This window comes from Populus nigra, chromosome 6, assembly GCF_951802175.1.
Source record: "Populus nigra chromosome 6, ddPopNigr1.1, whole genome shotgun sequence".
NCBI lineage: Eukaryota > Viridiplantae > Streptophyta > Magnoliopsida > Malpighiales > Salicaceae > Populus > Populus nigra.
In genome coordinates this window covers 2,603,344-2,627,933 of record NC_084857.1, presented here as the reverse complement: position 1 = coordinate 2,627,933, position 24,590 = coordinate 2,603,344, and the positions used below count along the sequence as shown (strand labels likewise).

The following is a 24,590-nucleotide window of genomic DNA, read 5'->3' as shown; positions in this document are numbered from 1 at the left end:
TCAGAAATTTCAGTATTTTGATTTCATTTACTTTGAATATACTGTTGAGATCTTTCATGACTTTCATTTAAAAACTTAATTAGCCTTTATACCTTTAATTTTAGTTTTTACCTCCTTATACTAAAATATATTTAAAATTAAATATTTTTGTTACCTTTTTTAAAGCTTCTTTCCATAGTTTGCACACAGAGCAATAAAATGACATGAATGTCGTTAACATCGATATTTCTCAACGTAATTGATTTTTTTTTCTTGAAAAATTTGGTTTTAAATTTTGAAAATTAAAAAAATAAATTTAAGATTTAATAATATAATTATTTTAAATCTCCAGTAAAGAAATTTGATTTTAATTTGTTTAAGAAACTAGCAAGTAGCCTCAATATTATTGATTCTGTCTTAAAAAAAATATCAGAAGCCTTAAAATCTCTTCTTTGTTTTTTTTTCCCCTCTTAAAATCAAACTTTCTAGATGAAGAATTAAAACATGATATTAAATTTTATTCTTAAGATTCTTGTAGAAAAAAAAATTAAATTGATTAGCTGGGTAATTCAAGGTTACTGAAGTTGAGCGAATTTAATTCATCTAGTTGATTTTATATGCAAAATATATATGAAAATCTAAAAACATAAAAATCATTAAATTTAATTTAATTCAAACTAAAACATGATTTTAGTTGAATTTAATTCATTTTGTTCATGGCAAAACATAAAAATCTAGGGACATTTCCAAGTCTATACGTACGATTGTGATTAATGAAAGCTCGTGCTTCTCGTCAAGTTAATATAGGGTAGGTTATATATATCTGCTTGCATAATCTATCCCGTGGTGCTCCATATAGAACGTCGACATTCAAATCGAGTCTTAAATCCTTAACTAAAAGTCTGTCGAGACTCGAGAGCATTAAGTTTTTCCTCAACTCTCAACGGCCGGTGGAGGTGTTGATTGCCGATCTGTGCAGATTATTCTGTTTTTAAAAGAATTTTTTATTTTTTATTTTTTCTAAAAAATTAATAATTCTTTTAGTATTTTTAGATTATTTTGATTTCCTGTTATTAAAATTAATTTTTTTTTAAATAAAAAAAAATATTATTTTAATATATTTATAAATAAAAAATTTTTAAAAAATAACCGCATCATCGCATTTTAAAAGAATAAGGAATATCCGGAGCCTATATTGGATAGTATTAACTCGGATGGAAAAAAACACATTCTTACGCAGCAATAAGCATGGCTGAGCTCCATGATCTGCAACACATCTCCTTCAGAGCTTATTAAACCAGAATTATCCTTTTCATTGTCCGCTACCTGCGAAGCACGATAACAGCAACATCAGAAATGAAAAATTAGTTACTTTAATCTCAGGTTGAAAAATTACAAATGACTCATAATGATGTGTTGGAAAATAAAAACTGCATCCAAAGGGAAGAAGTCCTAAATAACGTGCTTGGGTATTAATGTTGTTTATGTGCCTATAAAATTCAATTAACATAAGCTCATATAATTATCATTATCTTGTTCATATTCAATAGCACCAAACAATTTAATTTTTACTTGCCAACAAACCTAGACTGTCCAGAGTCTAGTCAGGCTCGCGTTTATTCGTCGTTCTGTGGTGGTGAGCCGTGAGCTTTTTCCACTCTAGACCCTAGAGAGCCAAGCAATATTGTACAGGTCAAGTGATATTGTAAAGTTTGTACGAGACGTCTGTCCTGCTCATTTATTTCACACGAAATTGCAACTCGATCAAACTCATTTATTGTGCGAGTTGTTTCTAGCTAGAGAAAGGCTGGTGTCAATGGATGCGTAGAGATTCGTTTTAGTACAAGCGTCGAGCTTCCCATTCTAGCTTGTCAGAGACTGACAGCTTTGCACTGGCCAATCTATGAAGCTTGTGCAGCAAGTTGACATATAGCACCACGCCAGTTTTCTGTACCTCAAAAATTTTGGAAACTTCTGCAATGCTTTTGATGCTCTGAGCCAATGGAAATCTCGATGTTTTGGTTTCATTTATCAATTTAGTCTTCGGATTCAAGTGTCTCAAGTTCATGGCAGAACATAGAAAGTTTAAGATGTTTGCAAATCTGTACGGTTGTAGATATCTTGAGTAGGTCCTATTCCTGGTGTTTTGGTGTTTTATTGCCCGCGTCACAGCCAAGGTTCAAGCAGCAGCAGCAACAAACAAGCCGGACCTGTTGCTCCATATAGAACGTTGAGATTCAAACGTGTTAAATACTCAATACCAGCAGACTAGTTTAAGGAACTATAACATTACTATGAAATTTCTGCTGTAGCTATGGGATTATTTAATTTCCATGTTGATCCAGATAAATAAAGAACGATTTTAAAATATAAAAAAGTCTGCTCAGCCTTTTACTATGTAGTAAGACTTAATACGCGGATTGCTACAGTACAGATTTAATGCATTGTAGATTGTTATAGTGCACGGGGGCATAGTGGTTTTTTAACATGGCGATGGCATTACCAATTTGTTTGGAGATTGATCAGTCTCTTTAAATTTTTATTATGCGATGTAATTATTAATTTACCCTTTAAAAACAAAAATTATAACCTAGGGCAAAGGAGGGTTTTGGTTTTTTAATTTCTTTTAACAGTGTAGTTATTTAACTACTTTGACAATTTTATTTTTCTTGAAATTGAGTGTTTTTTAATCTCACTTTGCATTGTAAATCAAACTTGAAAGCAATTGAATATATATATATATATATATATATATATATATATAAAAAAACAGGAAAACAAAGTTGTTGACATATGTAATGGGAGGAGCTCGTGCATTTTAGGGGCTGCGTGTTAGCTCTTACAGCTCTCAAACACCACTTTTCACGATAATATTTAAAACAGTGTATCAAGTGTATCAAGAGCTTTTTATTTTCATGTGCTCGTGACGACGAAGGATATATGGTATGATGGTGGTGGACTTATTTCTCCTTTTTTTTTTTTCTCTTTCTTCTCTATCTGGCAAAGCACACAAGCTTCTTTTCATTTGTTTTATTATACAATGTGGTCCTCATAATTTTTATTTTTATTTATTTAGTTTTTTTTTGTAGTTTTTTTTTTTTGCCTATCATTTGATCTCATTTATTTTTTATATTAAAGTTAGTCCTCATTTGATTTTTATTTATTTTGTTTTTTATTTTTTGTAGGTTAGTTTTTTTTCTTTAATTTCATCCCTCATAATTTAATTTAATTTAGTTTTTATTTTAAATTTAATCATTATTTTTTAATTTATATTTATCTTATTTTTTCCATTCTTTTAATGCGCACACACCCCTCACATATATATGCTATAAGCGATTGCTTACATGCGCGTGTAAAATCCTTCTTATTCATTTTGCACTTTCAAAAGAAATCTGTGGGCATGTGAGATGGTGAATGGTTTCGGGTTGTCATCTTCAAGCCCATATACGTAGCAAGTCCTGTTCTATTGGCCTTGCCTCCATCAATGGCTCTGGCCTAGATATCTACACCTTCAATTTACAGCAAACAACAATCCATGGAGGTAGTTGAGAAAATTAAACTTCCAAGAATCCAAAATTTTGACTTCATCCCTATTGGATGAAAACTGCATCACCTAAAGCAAATGGACATGCATAGAACTTACATCACCTTCAAATTGTACTATAAAAGGACAGAGGTTCAACACTTCTGATACACACACACAACTTCTACTACTCTCTTCCTTCCAATAGGGCCAATCATGATACTCTGTACTCTCTTCTTCATTATTTTCTGCCTTTGTAAGTTGGTTTTCCTGAAAAGAGAATCCTGTTGCTACATGCTGGCTTACGAGTGCTATAAAGCTCCAGAGGATAGGAAGCTTGACACAGAAACTAGTGCAAAAATCGTCTTCAGAAATAAGAACCTGGGAATAGAAGAATACAAGTTTCTATTACAAACTATTGTTAATTCTGGCATTGGTGAAGGAACGTATGTCCCTAGAAACATTATCTCAGGCCAGGAAGATTCCTCAACTCTCAAAGTTTCCATTACGGAAATGGATGATCTCATCTTTGACACACTCGACAAGCTCTTTGCCAAAACAGGAATTTCTCCATCAGAAATTGACATACTTGTTGTCAATGTTTCTTTGTTCTCTCCTGCACCTTCTCTAGCAGCTCGCGTTGTTAATCGTTACAAGATGAGATCAGACGTTAAGACTTTCAACCTCTCTGGAATGGGATGCAGTGCAAGCGTTGTATCCATTGATCTTGTGCAGCACTTGTTCAAGTCATACAAAAATGCATTCGCTGTTGTTGTGAGTACAGAATCGATAGGTCCAAATTGGTACCAAGGCAAAGAAAAATCCATGATGCTCTCAAACTGTCTGTTCCGTTCAGGAGGTTGCTCGATGCTCTTCACAAACAACAGCGCTTTAAAACGTCAAGCCATCTTCAGATTGAAACATCTTGTACGAACGCATCTTGGCTCAAAAGACGAATCCTATGGATGCTGCACACAAACAGTAGATGACCTTGGCTATAAAGGTTTTCTCCTTACTAAAAGCCTTAAAAAATCTGCTGCTCAGGCTCTTGCTTTGAATCTCCGTGTCTTAGCACCTAAACTGTTACCAGTAAGTGAACTAATTCGCTATGTTTATGTATCTCTTCGAGAAAAGAAAACCAAAAGCACCAGTATTCAAGAAATGGGAGCAGGTTTGAATCTGAAGACTGGAGTAGACCATCTCTGTATACACCCGGGTGGAAGGGCAATTATTGATGAGGTTGGGAAAAGTTTAGGCCTTAGTAATTATGATCTTGAGCCAACTAGAATGGCACTTCATCGATTTGGCAATACATCAGCTGGTGGCCTTTGGTATGTTTTAGCCTACATGGAGGCCAAGCAGAGGCTTAAGAAAGGTAATAAAATACTAATGATCAGTCTCGGTGCAGGTTTCAAGTGCAACAACTGTGTGTGGGAGGTAATGAGGGACCTGGAGGATGTCAACGTTTGGAAAGACAGTATAGACCAATATCCTCCAGAAACCACAGTCAATCCATTCATCGAAAAGTATAGTTGGATCAATGAAGAATATCTCAGCTTTGTTAGATTTCACTAGATGCTAGTCCTGCCCAGATCTTTCCTTCTTTTGAACCATCCTGGCATGATTTCTATGTTTCTTTTCTTTATGATTTTGAGCAACAGTCGGTATCAGAATATCCTTTGTTTCTTTTAATACTGAACTGTAGCAGTTGGTGTGAAAGATTAATGTATCTTAGTATCTCAATGCCCACATTCGGTGCGGCATCAAATTTCTAGTTATTTCTGCATGGACTTGGTGTTTTTTATTGCAAACTCTCTCTGAATTTCTATTATGCCATCTTTTCTTATTTTGTTTTTCCTTTCCCTTTTGGTTAGAACTTTCAACTTCCTGTCATGCTAGATGGATCATTCTGGCCTTGTTGATGAGACAGGGCAAGTTTTTAACAAAAGCAAAATTAATTATGTTCACATCCTAGCTCGATAAGAGCATGGTTATATCCACCTAAACAATAGAGATTCATATCGATGTTGCTTAAATCATGGGATTAAGACACTGTTTTTTTTGCTAACTTATTAATCTCACCAGCTTGTTTGTGAAATTTATAGAGGCAGAGTGGTTCATATTTCTACATGGACCTTGTTTTTTTTTTTCACATGTGTAAGCTAGGCTTATAATTACTGCAATGTGACAGAATAGGGTGATGGAAATATGTTTTTTACCTTGCATGCTCACAACCTTAGAAGACTGAAGACATCGGCCTTGCTATCAATTCATCTCAGCATGCAGAAGCACCTGGTCATTAGAGAGAAGAATATTTACGAATAAATAATTGATCATAAATGGAAGCCAGTTTATTTTACAGGCCTACCGTAGCCATTGCAATATTTGAGAACTGTCGCCATTGCTTGCATTGCACATGTCTATCGTCAGCTATTACATACTGAGAAACAGAATTTCTATGTTTTCTTAGTTATCACTTGGCAACCATCAGTCCTGCTGTAAACTCACCACAGTTTATAGAAGGTTTTCAGGAATGGCATCTGGACCGTGCACGTTGCCATATTTACTGTGACCATCCAAAAAGTAAGTTGGAGTTTTTGTTTTTTTGTTTCTGGGCAATGATCATTGTTATCCTTAACCCTATTACTATATTTTTGGTACAAGAAAGATAACTAAAAATCTTGCTTCAATATTAACTAGCATCTCTAGGGCTGGAATACTGGCTTTGGCTAGCTGTTGTATGTTTATTATTTTGGTTTAAGGTAGAGTGATTTTTAAAAGAGTTTTTGTTTAAGAATATATTAAAATATATTTTTAAAATTTTAATATTAATATATTAAAATTTTTACAAAACACTAAAAAAATATTAATTTAATATTTTTTTAAAGTTAAGCATGACAAGTTGTATTAATTACAAAATAATAATAAATTAACCCATCAGTTGACAGATTAATTCAGTCGACATGTAATTCAAGTTTGAGCAGGATGATATAATTATTATTATTTTTTTATTTTAGTAATTTGAGGTGTTTGGACCAACTTATATGTACCATAACTAATTTTCAAATTCACTAAACATTTTATAAGTCTAATAAATAGGTAAAATATTAGAGGGATAATAGATATATATGCTGAAACTCAAATCCAAATAAAAAAGATAAAGAGAAAAGAAAACTTTGCCTCTGCTCTGCTGCTGTGCTAGAAGCCTCGGTGCGATATAACTATTATCTTAATTCGCATGGTAGCGACCATCGTTAAGCTCTCGATGTTTGTCCTTGCCATTAAGTCACCTTTAATTTCTGTCGTGGAAAGTGAAAATACTTGCTACCTGCTCAAAGGAAAAGGCATTGATTACGAGAGTACTACCTCTGATACACATTGAATTCACATTATAGAGCCACCTACCCGCGCAAAAACTTGACTTAATGCAAAATAAATTTGTCAGATGCGATGGATAGAAGGAAAGACGGGAAGGATAAAGTAGAGCGACAGAGTGAAGAAAGGACGCATGTTGGATGCCACTCGTCTATCCAGTTCTTACGCTCCTAGGCTAGAGAGAGTAAGAAAGTCTACGCCCACTGCATGCAGCACAGTATGGCTTCCAAATACTAGCTGCAATTTCATTTTGAGAAAATGTCTTCAATATATATATAACACCAGCTTGCATACCCATAATATACTGAGCAGTGATAATTGATCTCTGATAGGCAACAATCTTTTGGGAAAGTTTTAAGTTACATCTCTTTTCCTTCGTCAGTTGTTGCTTTCATCACTTTCTTCTAATATTTGCTGGCGCCTTTGCCTGTCAATAACACAATCATCACATTCAATTTCTTCTTTCTTCAGAAACACTAGCCATTACTGTCTTGTTAACCTGTCAATAGTTAATGCCAGCACATGCCGAACCGAAACTTAAGCTTACCATCATCTTAAAATTTCAAGCAACCCGTACCAGTATCAAAACAAAACACCATGGGGCAAAATCAGCGACATTCATTGATTTCACATAAGCAGCAGTATTCAAAAGCAACCAACCAGACAGGCAGGCCCATTGGAAACTCGCTTTGCCATATATATACACTACTGTACGTTGCATAAACAAACAAGATGGAGGAATATTTGCTAATTTGATATAGAGAAGAAGCATGAGGCTGGCATCTCTGTTTCAATAAAAGAGAGGACAGAAGCCATGATTGCACTCATGGAGCCATGTGTTAAGCATAGAGCAAACTTTTCTTTCACCTTTTACAAAAGATACAGTGGCAATATCTTCCAATATTTAAAGGTGGGGGTCATCTTGTGAAGGCCCCCATTAATTAAGTTGAATTTCGAGTTCCTCCATTATGGAGCCGGTTGCTGGACCAAAGTCGTGTCTGAGGTGAGACTTTACAGTTTAAGGTGTTCGGTAATGAAATAGTGATTTGTGCTTGGCCGATGCTATCAACTAGAAAATTTGTTTCAAGAATCAAAACCTGTCTTCGGCCAACAGAAACTCAAAAACAAACCCGTGGTTTCCAGAATCAAAACGTGATACCCTTTACTATTCACCCAGAGCTTGCATATTTAACGTATTTGTTGTCAGGAAAAAATTATCCACACTTGATGCATATGACTTATAAGTTCTCGGCTTCTTTTTTTTTTAATTTTGAGAATTGTTTTAACTCGATTTTTATAGTTTTGAGGATGTATTTTAATCTGGTAAACATAGAATTTCATTTACTTTTTAATATATCCGCTCTCTTTACCATCCTCACATTTTAGTCCCTGTGACAAAAAGTTTGAGGAATAAAGTCCCTTCATGTCAATTTCTTTTTAGAAAATTAATGGGAAGGCTACCCATATCCAAAAGCTATATTAGCAGTAAAGCGTTACCCTTTTCATACTCAGCCCATTACCATCTCTAATCTTCTTCTCGATCTAAGAAAATACCAAATTATATTTAAGAATATAAAGAGAAACCTGAAGAATAAGATTGAGAAATGTATATCATAAACTACCATATAAAAGGGATCATCAACCCACAACTCATTTAAATTATCATTTTCTTAGTAATTTTATCCGACTTAAACGTCATTAGAGGGATTCGATCACTCTTTCACCTCTAATCCTTGCTTGGGATTGCAAGTCTGAAAAAAATCAATCAACTTGATAATATCTCTGCCGTGAAGTAACTTGTACAGAAGGGTTAGTTTTTTGTGCTGTAAATCTTTAAGGTTATGAACTAAACACATTAAATAATAAATATAGCTGATTGCTTTAATAATGCTGATCAGTGCAGAGTCTCGCTTTTGAAAAAGGAGTAGGAGACAGGCAGACAGCGAATATGGCGTGAGCTGGACTGTACGGACAATAAAGAGGGTTCTTCTTTTGCATATCCTGATGAAGGTTATTTCCAGAAAAACAGATTTTTTTAGATAATTTAATTTTTTATATTCTTTAATTATTATAATGTTTTTTAGTTTTTTATTTAAAATGAATATTTTCCCTTGATTTATTTCTTATTATTAGCGTTCTTTAGTTTTTTCTATGTAAATAATTATAATAGCTTTTTGGTAAAAGAAAACAAAAAAAATTAAATTAAATATTTTAAGATTTTTCCTATATTTATAATGTTCTTGTTCTTTAGGGTTTTCAACGTCTGTAACAAACCTTTTATCCTTCCTCCACCTTCGTCACTTCCCCAACGTAACCGAGTAGTAGCAACTTTTGCATCACAAACCCGGAGAGGTTTCCTTGTTTGTCTTTCAAAAGTGGTGAAGGCCATTTAGCAACTGCAAAAGGCTATTGATTCTGGGTAGAAGCCAGGCATGCAGCTAGTTCTGTTTGGACCCTTTTACTTCAAGCTACGAACCCTCCCAGAACCTTAGAATAATGATTTAATGTAGCATTTCGTGGAGTAATTCCTTGATGAAAGGAGGAAGATTGCAAATTGCAGATAAACATGACCGGATCCTCTTCCATGGAGCAAGGAAGATTGAGAAGAAATGAGTGTAAGCGGAAACTTGAGAAAAGTAAAAGAGCATATCGTGTTTCTCCGTCTCGCGTCGAGAGGAGGCAATCTAAAGCCAGGTGGCCCCAGTCAACTGTTATTTCGAGCCCAACATACAGAAGGTCAAAGTTCACATCAGCTGCAGTAGTGAGCCCAGCTAAGTTAAAAGGCCGACATTGTATCTGTCATGAGCCTGTGGTGTGGAGGATTTAGAACTGGTAATGGATCCACTACTGCGGCTCCAAAGCTAAGGTTTTCGTATTAGGAAAGCAGTTGTAAGGGTCCAACCAGCCCACTTTCTAGCTATTTCACCGTGCTCTCTTAGATAATTTTGTTTTTCAACCAAAAAAAAATAATTTATATACACACACACACACAAGTTTTTTAAACATGTTTTTTACATCAAAATTTAAAAAAAATAAAAAATTTATGCATACATCTAATTAAATAAATTAAAAACTATTTACGCTAATAAATATAAAGAAAAAATCATTAATAACAAGTAAAAATTAAACTGAAAAAACCAAGAGATACATATGAATCAAGATATTTAAGGCATGTATCCAATTATGTTTATTAACTTTGTTTATTTAAATAAATTTTTTATATAATCAAACGATTACTCGTGCCAATAAAACAATATCTACCCAATAATAATGTTTTTTTTACTTTTTTTCGAAATATAACAAAATGAACATCTCATACCCATGTGTATTCAATTAATTTAATTAAAAATATATATTTTTTTAAAAAAGGTAATTTTTTATAAAAAAAACAAATAAAAAAACCTAGATAACCTAGGTTATTTAAAAAAATAATGAAGTATTGAATACAAGCAAATAAAAACAACAATAAAACTCAATTTCTAATTAAATAAATATTGAGAGATAAACCTAAAAAAACACAAGCTTGAAAAAAGAGGGAACCAAACCCGGACGAACATCTTAAACTTGAGTTAATTTCTAAAACTCGTAACCTCTGAGATCCTAAATTCATACTCGGTCAAGAAGCTTGATTACTAGCCATGGCTACCAATCCCTCCCACCGCCGATGTGAGGTATGTCATATTAAGAGTGATGATTGCTAATTTGTTACATGCGTTTTGGAGCGTCAGATGCAGATGTGGGCTCACGTTACCAGAAACAAAACCGTGAGGATAAAGCCCAAAACAGACAATATATGGCAAGTTAGGTCAAGTTGTTACATCCGGTATTAGAGCCGACCTCACTGGTTGTTCGATTGTGTCAAAGGGGTCGTTAGGCGGCTTAAAGGGGGTGAATTGTCATATCTCATATTGACAGGTGTGGGATTGGTAGCTGGTCTTATTAAGAGTTCTGGTTGCTAACTTGTCATATGAGTCTTGGGGCATCAGGCTCAGATGTGGGCTCGTGTCACCAGGAATAAAATCATAAAAGCAGTAAAGCCAAAAAAAAAAATATATGACAAGTTGGGCCAAAATGTTACAACATTACTACCCAAGCGCATCTTGATATGCAATATATTTTAACCATAATTATTTTACAATGCACTACAAAGTAAAATAAAATATTATAAATCACTGAATTATAATACCAATTGATGTAATCACTTATTATATGTCAAAACACTCATAAAACAAGAATATTATAGATATAAAAAAATTCTTAAAATATTTAATTTTATTTATTAATATATTTATTTTTCAAAATGTTATCACAACCTTTTATATAAAAAACTAGAAGACATTAATAACACTAAATAAAAAAATAAAATAAATTTTATCTTCAAATAATAAAAAAAATTAAAAAAATTATCACAGTAAAAAAAATACCATCAATTAGTTTGCTTGTGACAACCAAGCGATCACAAAAATCCAGTTTTCGTTTTTACATCTTCCTTCGTGGAAAGAATTCTTAGATGTCTGTATTTGGATTCGTTTTGTTTTTAAAAATATTAAATTAATATATTTTTTAATAATTCTCTAGCCTGCCCCAACTTTCGAATCGCATTATTGCCAAAACGCGAATGACAAGGACCTCCATTGCTAGCTTCCTAGTCATTACTCATCTTACTGCCTTCCTTCCACGAAATTTCCATCTTCACACTTTTTCTTGTTATATTTGACTAATCTTTTGTTATTACCATCTCTCACACAGCCAACGATTCTCTCGCTTCCTTCGAGCTTCTCTCTTTCATTCGCATGACCCTCTTCACTAGCTAGTTCTAACCATGGCTTCACCTATGGAAGAAGGTACTGTATCAATCTTTGCACACATCAATTTATATTTCTAGATTCTGTCCAATGATCAAGATCAAGTTCTCTTCATCTGCTTTCTTGCTTTTTTTTTTTCTCAGTTTGCTTCTATTGATGGTAGGAAAAAAGAGAGACATGTTTCGCAGCTAAATTCAGAAGTAAACATGACAAAGTTTTGATTTTATGTGATTTTCCCTCGAGACCAAAAAGACTTTTGAATTTCTCTCTGATCAATCCACTTTTTTGCTTTTTGATATACATTTTTTTTTTTCCAAGCAAGTCTAAATCTGCTTAGCTTCGAAGTAAGATGGAATTAGAAAAATTGTTTGCTAAATGCTAATAGATTCTTAGATCCTTGAATGTAGTAAATCATGTATCTTTACTACTGCCCCTATAAAGTTTTTCTCCATTTTTATTCGAGAACAACATTTCTTTCTACCTATTTTCACTTGAATCAAAGCTGAGTAAAAGAACAAATCTAATTGATGTATATCAAAATTTTGTAGTATTATTTTGATTTGGTATGATTTTTGTGATTATTTAATTGATGGGTATTTTTTTATAGGGAGGGAGAGGGATTTAGAGAAGGGATTAGTGCAACCACAACTAAACCAAAACGCTCTTGCCGAGCCATCACCAACACCATCGCCATCTTCAACATCAACTGCCCCAGCTCTAGTTTTATCGAATTCTGGCAAACGAATTGACCAAGCTGGGAAGAAGAAGTATGTAAAACAAGTCACTGGTCGTCACAATGATACCGAGCTCCATTTGGCAGCTCAGCGCGGCAATTTGGACGATGTGCAGCGGATTCTCAATGATATCTCAAAAATGATGGGAACTTCGAGTGGGGATGACTTTGATGCTGAGGTCGCAGAGATAAGGGCATCAGTGGTTAATGAAGTGAATGAATTGGGGGAGACTGCGCTGTTTACTGCTGCAGATAAAGGTCATCTTGAGGTGGTTAAGGAATTGCTGCAATATTCGAATAAGGAGGGCCTCACGAGGAAGAATAGGTCGGGGTATGATTCGTTGCATATTGCTGCCGTCCAAGGGCACCACGGTAATAATCTTCAGCTTTTAGCATTTTCTTGTTGCTCCTAGAAATTTGTAGATTTTGATCGTTTTTAATGAGATGTTGCTTAATGAGAGTATATTATCTCTTGATTATAGTTGAATGATTCTGATACCCTCATGCATTGGAGTTCTATAGTCACTTACATTAACCTTTCCACAAAACAATCTAATATATCTCAAGAAATCTGGCTTTTGGTTGTTGTTTTAAAACACTTTTAAACGGCTCTTTTACCTGTGGCTTATGATGATTATGAGTCTTTAGGTTCATGTTGAATTATGATTCTTCAATAAAGTAGATAAGGTAGCTTTCCGGCCTTCGATTGCCTTGAGAAAATACGAAGCAAACATGCTGAAGTCCTAGTAATTGAATCACCTGTGCTCAATTAGTGATGCTGCTAACATAATTTGTGGGTCATGAGCGTTACCAGTAATGCCTTTATTTCTAAAGTCACAGAAAACAGGAATATAATTAGAAAGATGATGAGTATCCATAGTGGCTTTCCCAGGGCTGTTTTCTGTAGAGGATGTCGTTTTGGTATTCCCTGGTTGCTTCTACAATCCTTTTGGAAACTTCCATTTCATGAATCATCTTCCTTTCACCTATTCCCAAAGAGTTGCTAGGACTGGTGTCAGTCATGTCTCATCTTTTAAATTGAAGATTGTTGGTCTTGGGGACAATGTTTTTTTATCTTGCTTCTATAAGAAGTTGCATAGTGAAATCTTAATTCACAAGAATTCTCATATAGGCTACCATGTTATGTTCTCACTATCAATATGCTTTATAAAATTCTAGGGAACACATGCTCACAAAAATTCTTTTATGTCAGCCATTGTCCAAGTGCTGCTGGATCATGACCCCAGTCTGAGCCAAACACATGGCCCATCGAATGCAACTCCTCTTGTATCTGCTGCTACAAGAGGGCATACTGCAGTAGTCATTGAATTGCTGTCAAAGGATGGTAGCTTATTGGAGATTTCTAGATCTAATGGGAAAAATGCGTTGCATTTAGCTGCCCGACAGGGACATGTAGATATTGTAAAAGCATTGCTTAGCAAAGATCCCCAGCTAGCACGGAGGACAGACAAGAAAGGGCAGACTGCTTTGCAGATGGCTGTAAAAGGGCAGAGTTGTGAGGTGGTGAAATTGCTTCTCGATGCAGATGCTGCGATTGTGATGCTTCCGGACAAGTTTGGCAACACAGCATTGCATGTAGCAACAAGGAAAAAGAGAGTAGAGGTGATAATTTTTAATCTTTCTCCCAAAACAAGAAGCAATATCTCAGTATCAAAATGCTTTTTCTATTTTTAATTTTGATCATGTTTTTTACAAATGTGCATCATGCTGGTGGGTTTTCCAGGTGTTATTCTTACTATGTTATAACACACACCCCACCTCCTGAGGTTCTGGCATCATATGGAGGCTCATTATTTTCCATCTCGTTGTTTAAAAACCCACCAAGAATCCTAAAATGTAATCAATCAGCTTTTAGTGGTTTAACTAACATCTCAGGTTTGATTCTTCTTTTCCAGATAGTGAATGAGTTGTTATCACTCCCAGACACCAATGTTAATGCTCTGACCAGAGATCACAAAACTGCCCTTGATTTAGCGGAAGAGCTTACCCTTTCTGAAGAATCATCAGATATAAAGGAGTGCCTTTCTCGCTATGGTGCTCTTAGAGCTAATGAACTCAACCAACCAAGGGATGAGTTGAGGAAAACTGTTACTCAAATTAAGAAAGATGTTCACACACAGCTGGAACAAACCAGAAGGACCAACAAGAATGTCCACAATATTTCAAAAGAGCTTAGAAAGTTACACCGTGAAGGGATCAACAATGCCACCAACTCTGTAACTGTGGTTGCAGTGCTATTTGCGACCGTTGCTTTTGCAGCTATCTTCACTGTACCTGGTGGTGATAAGGATAATGGAACGGCTGTGGTGGTGACCCATGCTTCTTTCAAAATCTTCTTCATATTTAATGCTATCGCTCTCTTCACGTCCTTGGCTGTTGTGGTGGTTCAAATTACTTTGGTCAGGGGTGAGACAAAAGCAGAGAGGCGAGTAGTGGAGGTGATTAACAAATTAATGTGGTTGGCTTCTGTGTGCACATCGGTGGCTTTTATGGCCTCCTCTTACATAGTGGTTGGCCGTAAACATGAATGGGCTGCAATGTTAATTACTATTGTTGGCGGTGTTATAATGGCTGGAGTTCTTGGAACCATGACTTATTATGTGGTGAAGTCCAAGAGGATTCGCTCAATGAGGAAAAAGGATAAGCATGCAAGGAGAAGTGGTTCCAGTTCGTGGCATCATAACTCAGAATTCTCTAATTCAGAAGTTGATCGGATTTTTGCCCTTTGACGTGTAAATCTGCAACTTTTGGCAACTGTACACTAGAAACATATGGGAGTTGAGAGCAAGTAACCAGAAGCCTCATGCTTGATAAAAAGCAGCTGTACTTTCAACAGTTACTTTGATGCATGTTGGCGGATGACTTCTTTCACGAGCCAAAGTTGTAGATGTCATGGACTGCAAAAATGAAATTCCAAGGCTGCTGCACTTCAATTAGCATCAGCATAAATAAAAAAAGAAGAAGCCACCCTTCCTTGCAACATTTTAGGGTGGGGGGACATTCCTACAGGGACAATTTCAATGCTTTGAGGACTGCTAATTATCCTATATGATCTTCCATCTGAGAGGCTAAGTTTTCATGGTGCTTGGAACACAACAATAACTGCAACTGGTCTGCAGATTATGGGATACTTCTGTTGCCCTCGAATGTAAAATTAAAACTAAGCTCCTTGCAAGATTTCAAGTTCAGTACATGGTTTGTATTAACTGACCCTTTCTGTGTGTTTCATTTCATCTGGTATTTTCAGGCCAGCTTCCCTTCACTGGGAAATGAGACGGCGAGACTTGTATTAAATTACTGTCCAATGCAATGTATTTATTTTAATGGCGCATCACATGTAACGGATAAGGTATCGTGGATTGAACGTTGCCGTGGAGGAGGATAATGCTCCGAGATGTCAATCAGGCTTAGGTTTGCTTGTCAGCCTAGTAGTTCTAGCTGTTCCTTGATGCAATGAAAGATCCATAGAGGGAAATAGACAAAAAGAAAGAGGATGGGAAAAAAGTATCTTTTTTTGGTTCTTTCTTTTTCGAAGCAAACAAACTAGTTGTCCAGAATGCACTTAACCTGGACCGGCGGCTATACATGTACATGTGTGAATGTGACAAGGCTGTTTGTTTCTTTTGTGTTTGCATCGTGTTTATCTCGAAAAAAATATATTAAATTAATATATATTTTTAAATATTTTTCAATGATCTTATCACACTAATATTAAAAATAAAAAAATAATTATTTCAATATATATATATATATATATATATATATTTTAAATTTAGCTTTTAAAAAACACAGCACACAAGAATTCTCTCAACCCGCACCGGCGGCTATACATATAAACGTGTGAATGTCACGTGTGAAAAGGGTCAAGAAGACGACTGGTGTGCAATGCAAAGAAACGAGAATAAATAATAGGAGGAGGAGGATATGATGCTCTCTGGCTGGAAAGAAGTAAAAATAATTGAAGAAACAGGAGAGATGCATCTCTAGCCAACCATCCATAATGTGATTGGTCATATCCAAAAATCTCACCAAAGAATATTTCATGCCTAATTATATATTTAAGCCTTAAATTGGATAATTAGGTTGTCGCTTTTATTTTAATCAATTGAACCAGACATCAACTCACCTCTAATTTAACTAATAATTAGGCTGCGAGGCAGAAACGGAGGTAATCTTTTATATTTACCAAGAAAATATAAATTTATACAATCAAAAAATTTATAAGGGATGGTGAATTGTTGTCCTATTTCTCATTTTAAATAATTACTTGGAAACATTAAAATTGTTATTATTTTATTTACTGGAAGTTAAAGGTTTAAATCTTATGAAAGATGAGATTAAATTAGGAATGAGGAAAAAAAATTCATTGCTTAGTGTGTAGTACATTTTAAAAATGATTTTTTTATAAAAAAATATATTAAAATATTTTTTTATTTTAAATATCAGCACATCATAATTATATAAAAAAAATTAAAAAAATAAATTTAATATTTTTTTAAATCAGTCATACTCTTCAAAAGTTTAAGATAATTCTTAGTTTTTTTTTTAAGAAAAGGCCCCATCTTCTATCTGTTGGGCCTATTAGCAGTAGCAATTGAGCAGTCGCTCTTTGGATTTAGGGAGCCTTTTGGGCAATTTTCTCCATCGACTCTTGAGGCTTGAGCCCATTAAAGTTAGAGAGAATTCTTGTTCTCTCAAAACAAAGCCCATTAATAAAACGGCGCGTTCAAAGTGGATTACGATTTATGATTGCGAGTGCACTTCTCAGATTGACGAAATTGCGCTTTGAAATCATTCAAAGTGGGAACTCATTTTAGGGTAGGATGAGCATTATTATTCATGCGTGTATTTTAGTTTTGCGTCAGTCTTTGATATGATTTATTTATTTTTTGTTTTTTATAATGATCAATGGTCATCATGCAAGAAATCAAGTGGTTAAACTTGTAATAAATTAAATGCTGCTGTACTGTGTTGCTGCATCATTTCTATAATGATCAACGATCATCAGATATCTTACTCACGCCTTAGTTAGATTGCAGTCTAAACACACTTCTTGATTTGTTTTCAGCAAGTAGTGGATCTTCACTTTAATGCTTGCTGATATGCTTCATTGCATGAGTGCAACGTGGTGATTCTTGTTGTCAGCCCTTTTCTGATCATTTTAATCTGCTTTTTTTTCCTGCTTTATGGCTCAGGAGATTGCTTCTAGCCTCTATTGACTGAAGGTGGCCATTAAGAATCCATAGTTGATGGTGCTCCCTTCCCAGATGAGTTACTGATCCTCTGAACATCTTCAAGAATATATTGTGGATTCTTCTCTTCCCCATATATATCTTCCATTCATATTTTCTTTCCCGTGCGTGGACATTCTCTCGTTCAAGAGTGAGGGACAATTATTGAAACTGTTCAGCACTGAGCAAAACGAAAGCCCTTGCGCTTCCTGTTTCGAGGCTGCTAGATGTGAAGAGTGCTTGATCAGTGAACTTACGAGGAGGGAATTTCCCTGTATTCTATGATCACTATTAGCATCACACTAGGTTCAAATGCAATCCTTTTCCGTTGCGTTGGTGTATTTCAAGATGTTGCCATTATAAACACCCCTACGAAGTAAAGTTTCTAGTTGCTTGAGCTTCATCTACTATCTTTTACCTGACTGCTAGTAAGCGTGCGTGCTCTTGCTCTGAGGTTATATATAATCTTTAAGAACAATTGCAAAAGGTCCTTCTAACTGGGCTGCTATATCATGTCTTCTTTCACTAAAAACAACGCAAACATTTCCCACTGTTGATTCTCGATTTCACACTTTCAGAATCCGTATCAGGTTTCACCAGAAAGTTTGTACTTTAACCCTGAATCATGGACCGCTATTCCGAAAGTGAGGCACGCAATTATGACATTGTGCGATAGAAAGATCGAGCGCATTTACATCTGAACCACCTACAAGTCTTTGATTTATAATTTCTGATCAAACAAACAGGCATGTGAACCGGCAGAGGTTAGTTTATTTCATATTTTATTGGGGCAATAGAAAAATATTTAGTACCAACTGAGTGACTTATTTAAGTGGTTTCCAGCAGGTATGTAAGGCAGCCAACCATTAACTTTCCTCGTAGAAAAACCTGAACTAGCCTTTCCAAAGCCTTCTATGGCTCTAATAGCGCCAAAATCCTGGCTGACATGTTCACTTAATTAGTTTAAGGTCAAGCACAGCCACTAAAAAACAATTAAAAGAAGGGAAACGAGCCACCTGAAGATTTCCTCTTTCTCGTATGGTTATAATATTTCTTTCCTCAACTTAATTAATAGGTTTGACATAAAAAAAAAAAACCCCGGGCATGTATAGGCATTATTTTAAATAATGGTCGTTATACAACGAAGTCATCGATCATTATATCGACCATTCCTCTACCGATGTATTCTTACATCTTATAGTTCCGACATATCACTTAACTCTGTTCATTTTCGACGCAAGAGCGTTTTATCAGGGAGCAATATAATATATTTGATGTCTTAGAAGGAATAATTATAATAAAAATAAAAATATAAAATAAATCTATTTTGATTCAATTTTAATGTTGTAGATTTTTATACTTTTAAAATAGAATTAATCATATATTTAATTTATTTTCATTGTTATGTCTTTTCAAGGCTTTTAATTATGTCTTGACACAATAACTAAACATTACTTAATAAATAATTTATAAAATTAATTTTTTACTAAATTTTGTAGTTATGTGGCCATGGTAATTTTACTTACTTAGAAGTCTTATTATTGTATATATTTAGCAAAACTATTAGAAAACTACGTATTATAAAAGTTTGTTAGAAATTGCTAATGAATTCGACCGCCACCATTATAAAAGTGTTATTGTTAGAAATTGCTAATGACTTCTAGCTTTGGCACCGTTTGTTCGAGCCGTGCTTTTCAATTTTTTTTGTTTTTATTTTTGAATAGTTGATATTAAAAATTAATTTTAAAAAATAATAAAAATATTATTTTAATATAATTTTAAATAAAAAATATTTTAAAAATTAATTTTTACAACGACAAACATTATCGAAATCCGTGATACACGGATGCAATCCCGATCACACCCCCTATATAAAACTGCGTGTACGGAGTCTGGCTACTATATCTTTTTCTACAACTAGTTTAACTTTTATGTATTTTGCTGGAAGAAACCACGCCTTTTTTTCCCATCAGGAATCGCTTTTCCTTGTTTACATATTAAATGCAGGTTGGTGTCTCTTAGTTGCTGCTAAGAGGCAGACAGATGGGGTTTTATATCCAAATCATGATTTAGATCTGTCACCCTATCATTGGCTTGGACACAATGATGTTCTATCTTCGCCTGGTCTGCATCAGCTTCCACCTTTCTGTGCTTTAGGTGTTTTCAAATGAATGCTTACAGAGCTGCTGACAAGTGAGACTCCTCTATACAAGCAAGGTCAAATTATTAGAGAAACTTAAGATGGTGAGAAGATCAATTCTCTTTTCTTTCTCATGTTGAAACTTAATGAAACAAAGGTGAATGTATTAATCTTCAAGAATCATGTTGAAAACCATGTCGACAATTTCCTGAATTGTTTCAGGACAGAGATTTTATTTCACGGACCATTGGCGTGTAATGACTTTTCACCTTTTCCATCGTGTTGGACTGCAATTTGTTTGTTTCTGCTAGATCTTTGTGATGTCCTTTCTCCTTCCTCTGTACTGAATTATTAAAACAGATAAAATATGTCGCCTAGATAGTTAAAATCTGACCCACATCATTCTCAGGTTGGCTAAGAGCCAAGTAAAGCCTAAACTTGGAAAATATCCTTATAATTGAAATCAGAATTCTCAAGTTCTCTTGAACTCCCCTGGAAACGGGAAACCTCTGGCAATGCTCTTTGAAACAGTTTGATACTTTATAGGAAGGGAGAATAAGCTTTATAAGATAAAACGATGTCTTTGATTTCTGCCTTGTTTTAATCTTTGGCATTTGCCTGAAAGCTGAATATTGCATTTCTGTTACTGATGTCTTAATTTCCCAAGGTTGAGTTTAGTTGGCTAATTGAAGCTGTTAAAGCATATGAATTGAAACAAAAGTACTGCAAATTTGAACATGTAAGATTGCAAGTTCCTGGAGTGCTTCCTGAATATCTCTGGTGAGTAAAAAGCTTTGGCATTCTTTTGATATATAAGTATCATATTCTTTAGCACTCGTTACAATATTTATCGGCGATCATTAAACCTTGGCTTCAAGGAAGAAAGCATTTATTAGACATTTTCATAAGCTACCGCAGGATGATCTGTTCTAGCAGTTAAAACACAGACTAGACATATGATCGATATAACAAAACCAGAGAAAGGAAAGCATTGGAAACAAAGTTATAATTTACGCTCTCTTTCTTTTTCTTTATAGGTAAAGATCAGCCTCTGCAAAGAACTGGTCTTTCTTGTTCGTCACATATGGAAATCCTGGAAGCTGATAATGCGAATAAATTGGCTTCATTTACAGTCTTCCTCGAATGGTGCAGCTGCTGGGACTGTTTGCAATGTGCAATTGCTCCTTGGATTGGGTTCTCAATCTCAGATTTTGCACTGCTGCTTCTCTTTAGAAAAGGCAACCGGTGAGCCCCGTTTGAACTAGTTGAGCTTGAAGACGATGATGACGAGTCAGATGATGACGAAGATGATAGAGACTTGTTTTTTGGATACCTTTTGATGGCCATGGAGAATGATCTCCTGTGGAGGCGACCGCTGCCGTCCTCAGTGATTTTTTGTATGTTCTGCATTGCAGTAGTTGACGTTTGGTATTTATCCTTCTGGATTTGTCCAAAAGGCGTCTTCTTTGATGGCCTCTCATATTTGTTCAAAGATTCTTTGGCTTTTGAAACTGTCACTTCATCTGCAACTTTTGTAGCCACTGTACATGAATCATCTGAGCAACTAGACTTACCAAACAAAGACCTGAAGTAAGCCCGGGATGCCTTCAGTTTTGAACCAAGCGAGGACTGTTTGATCAGCTTAAGCTTCTTGGTCCAAGACTTCTTTGGATTTTCATCCATGAAACCACCGATTTCACTTGAATACTCAAAGAAATACTCCTCTGGATTTAATTCTCTACTGACACAAAAAGACTCGGAAGGTGAAATATTGCAGGATTCAAATGGAGTACTGGTTGAAGTCGGTGTCGTGGCAGTTGTCATTAGTGGGGTGCTAAAGCATTCTTCAAATGTATCTTTTCTATGATCATATTCAGAGTTGGATTTTTCAAGGATTTTTTCAACCATTTGTAAACGTGGAGGAAGGTGAAGGGGAAGGAGCTTGCCTTTGTAGAAGAGCTCATCAGCTGGGGAAGTTGTGGTGTCTTTTTCTAGTGGAACTGTGGACATTTGGAACTCGAACTCTATCGGGAATGGAGGGGAGCTTATGGAGTGGCAAAGGAAGTTGGAGAATGAGCTTACTTCCAGATCAATGTAGTCATCATCATCATCATAGTCATATGATGTTATGAGGTCGTTCATGGCCATTTCTAGCAACTTGGAAGAGTTTTTCAAGGTAATCCGCAGGGTTGTATGTGTGGAGTGACTTGTGGGAGCTGAGTTTGGTGAGGGGGGGAGTGAAGGGAAGTGCACCATTTAAAAGAGCGAGATGATGATGCTTAAGAATCATGAAAAGTTCTGCACTGTAGACAATCGCCCGAATTTCGTATGCTTCCAAATATAAAATCCAAAATATAATGGAAGGTCCTCTAATGGTCCAGCACCGAACCATTTCTCTATTTCTTTTCTTTTTCCTTGAATTTATATATTCCGAGGCTCATTAATTCACTTTGCTCTTCATTATAGTATCTTAAGTAGGAGGTCTTGTCTTCTCTTCATTTTCCTTTAATAAAGTTGATTTTAGGAAGAGAATAATGGAGCTCGTTACCTAAAGAATTAGTCAAATCATGGTATATTGCTTGACAAAATTCTTGAGAAATATAAATTTAACGAGAACTTCTATAATTCACGAGACAATCTGAAAGGTTGCAACTCCCACCGAGGAGTTTATAAATGGCAACTCTCACTTCTCTACCTTTTTAACAATCTATCCTTAATTTGCTGAAATCCCAATTTAATTATGAAATGCAAAGGATATTGATTAACATTTCAAGGCTATTTTACCAGATTTTTTTTTATATAAAAAAAAATAAAAAATTGAAGTTTAGGCTTAGCATTGTGCCCTAAAGCATTAATTACTGCTCTGGTGATGACTCAGGTTCCTTGCAGGGCACGGTGGACATCTTGAACATTATTTATATGACAGTAATTTATTTTTTAAAATATTTTTTATTTAAAAATATATTAAAATAATATATTTTTTAAAATTTTAATATTAATATATCAAAATTATAAAATATTATAAAAATAATTTAAGATAAAAATAAATTTATTTTTTAAAAAAACATCACAACTGCATAAATAAACATACTAGAATGTGTTTGAGAGAGTGATTATAATTGCTTTCATTTAGAAAAGTATCAAAATAATATTTTTTTATTTTTTTAAAAATTATTTTTGATATCAGTACATTAAAATATCTAAAAATATAAAAATATTAATTTAAAATAAATAAAAAATTTAAAAAATTTAAAATTTTTAGAGATATTTTTAAAACATAATAATAATAATAATAATAATAGTACCGATTTTCTGGAGCAGAGCTAATTTAGTGATCCTAGGCACGCTGAAATAATCTTACAGCTCAAAGGGGTATTGACTAATGAATTTATAAATCTGTCAGACTGGTTAGAAATGATTTTTGAATTAACAGGTGATCAGTTGGATTGCTCAGAGACAAATAGTTTGATACTTTGATAGCTTCTTCTTTATTTATTTTTTCAATCACATTAAAAAAATATTTTATTAATTAAATAACTTTTACCTGAGCCCCACCTGCAATTATGTTTTAAATTTTATAAAATATAAAATAATGTGTTTTTTTAATTATTGAGATATATTATTTATTTTATATGTAAAAATTCATTTCACAGTACCACAGCAGTAATTGCTGTGGAAGCTAGCAGAAACACACGCTTTAATCTTCTTCCTTTCCTTTTCTTTTGATAATAATGATTAATAAGGTTGCTGATTCAATTAGAGAATCAGATTAGTATAATCACAGGAGCAAAAACAAATGGTGGAAAGCAGATGGAAGTGAATAAAATAGTAGGCATGCCCATGTGTGGGGAGTCGAGGGATAGAATCCCCACATCCCGATATATGGCTTTTTCTACTTTGTTAGAGAATTAATTACTCTTACTTGAGGGCATGCTGATGAAGATTATAATATCAGAGAGTTCTGCTGCTATCGATCTTCTGCTACACTCACCAAGCTCCTTTCAACCAAATTCGAATTCAAAAGCAGCCCATGTCTTATTATGCACTCGCATCGTATAATTAATTAATAATTCATCGGTTTCTCTTCCTTTCCTGTGCCCCATAACCATCCAAACAAACTTGTAAAAAAATCCTTTCTTGAGTAATATATAATAGTTAGAGCTAAGGAATCACTTTATACTTTACCTGGTTTTACTACTTTTACTGGATTCCTGGGTTTGTCTTTCCCTTTGTTTCTTGCTGGAAAATCTTCTTGTATAATGGATTGATATGTGTGCATCTTTTCTTTTCTTTTCATAATTCTTATAGCCATCAGTCAATAATCCCTAGTTCTCTTTTCTTTTCTTTCTTTTTTTGAGAATTACTCCCTAGTTTCTTTGGTTACATTTGAATTAATGACACGGGAGTAGAAGATTTCAAGAGAAATGATTTGGTGATCTCACCAAGAAAACAACAAATGATCCGACAGTTGATGGTGGAGAGAGGGGGATTATGGATGGATTGCCTGCAAAGCTCGAGACTTTTGTTTTGGCTTTTCCTTTCAGCACACTCCGCACAATCAAGATATTTATTTTTTTATTTATTTTCATCATGTGGGAATGAATTAATTAGGAGGAGATAATATTCTTGATTTCAATTTTATTATTTGCATTTTCCAACTCATATGTAAATCTCGAGTTGACAAGTTTTCTCTTGTGATTTAGCTCTTGAAAATAATTACCTTTTTATAAATTACGTTCAAAGTATATACATAATATAAGAGAACAAAAAAAAAAAAAAAACT

General features: G+C 34.5%; 3 protein-coding genes across 4 annotated transcripts; 2 read left to right on the top strand and 1 right to left on the bottom strand.

Annotated features, from left to right (window-relative positions):
• Positions 1 to 2,959: 2,959 nt before the first annotated feature.
• Positions 2,960 to 5,333, top strand: LOC133696985 (3-ketoacyl-CoA synthase 19-like). Its single transcript, XM_062119297.1, has one exon. The coding sequence runs from the start codon at positions 3,719 to 3,721 to the stop codon at positions 5,075 to 5,077; it is 1,359 nt and encodes a 452-aa protein (XP_061975281.1). The 5' UTR covers positions 2,960 to 3,718; the 3' UTR covers positions 5,078 to 5,333.
• A 6,140-nt stretch (positions 5,334 to 11,473) lies between these two features.
• On the top strand, positions 11,474 to 15,767 carry LOC133695757 (ankyrin repeat-containing protein ITN1-like). 2 transcript variants are annotated; one of them, XR_009842528.1, is made up of 5 exons: positions 11,474 to 11,721; positions 12,290 to 12,787; positions 13,629 to 14,038; positions 14,332 to 15,584; positions 15,684 to 15,767. XR_009842528.1 is itself a non-coding variant. In XM_062117699.1 (4 exons), the coding sequence occupies exons 1-4, from the start codon at positions 11,700 to 11,702 to the stop codon at positions 15,163 to 15,165; spliced, it is 1,764 nt and encodes a 587-aa protein (XP_061973683.1). In that variant the 5' UTR covers positions 11,474 to 11,699; the 3' UTR covers positions 15,166 to 15,767. The 2 variants fall into 2 exon arrangements, 1 of the variants encoding a protein (XP_061973683.1); XM_062117699.1 differs by having other exon boundaries at positions 14,332 to 15,767.
• Positions 15,768 to 20,588: 4,821 nt separating this feature from the next.
• On the bottom strand, positions 20,589 to 22,075 carry LOC133695627 (probable membrane-associated kinase regulator 4). The gene has a single exon (XM_062117539.1). The coding sequence runs from the start codon at positions 22,061 to 22,063 to the stop codon at positions 20,852 to 20,854; it is 1,212 nt and encodes a 403-aa protein (XP_061973523.1). The 5' UTR covers positions 22,064 to 22,075; the 3' UTR covers positions 20,589 to 20,851.
• Positions 22,076 to 24,590: the final 2,515 nt, after the last annotated feature.

What these genes read in the sequence shown, in the direction of transcription:
- LOC133695627 (XM_062117539.1), bottom strand. Translation starts at nt 22,063, where the DNA reads ATGGTGCACTTCCCTTCACTCCCCCCCTCACCAAACTCAGCTCCCACA.
- LOC133695757 (XM_062117699.1), top strand. Translation starts at nt 11,700, where the DNA reads ATGGCTTCACCTATGGAAGAAG. An exon ending in GGCTTCACCTATGGAAGAAG is followed by an intron (nt 11,722 to 12,289) that starts GTACTGTATCAA and finishes ATTTTTTTATAG; the next exon opens with GGAGGGAGAGGGATTTAGAG. An exon ending in TGCCGTCCAAGGGCACCACG is followed by an intron (nt 12,788 to 13,628) that starts GTAATAATCTTC and finishes CTTTTATGTCAG; the next exon opens with CCATTGTCCAAGTGCTGCTG.
- LOC133696985 (XM_062119297.1), top strand. Translation starts at nt 3,719, where the DNA reads ATGATACTCTGTACTCTCTTCTTCATTATTTTCTGCCTTTGTAAGTTG.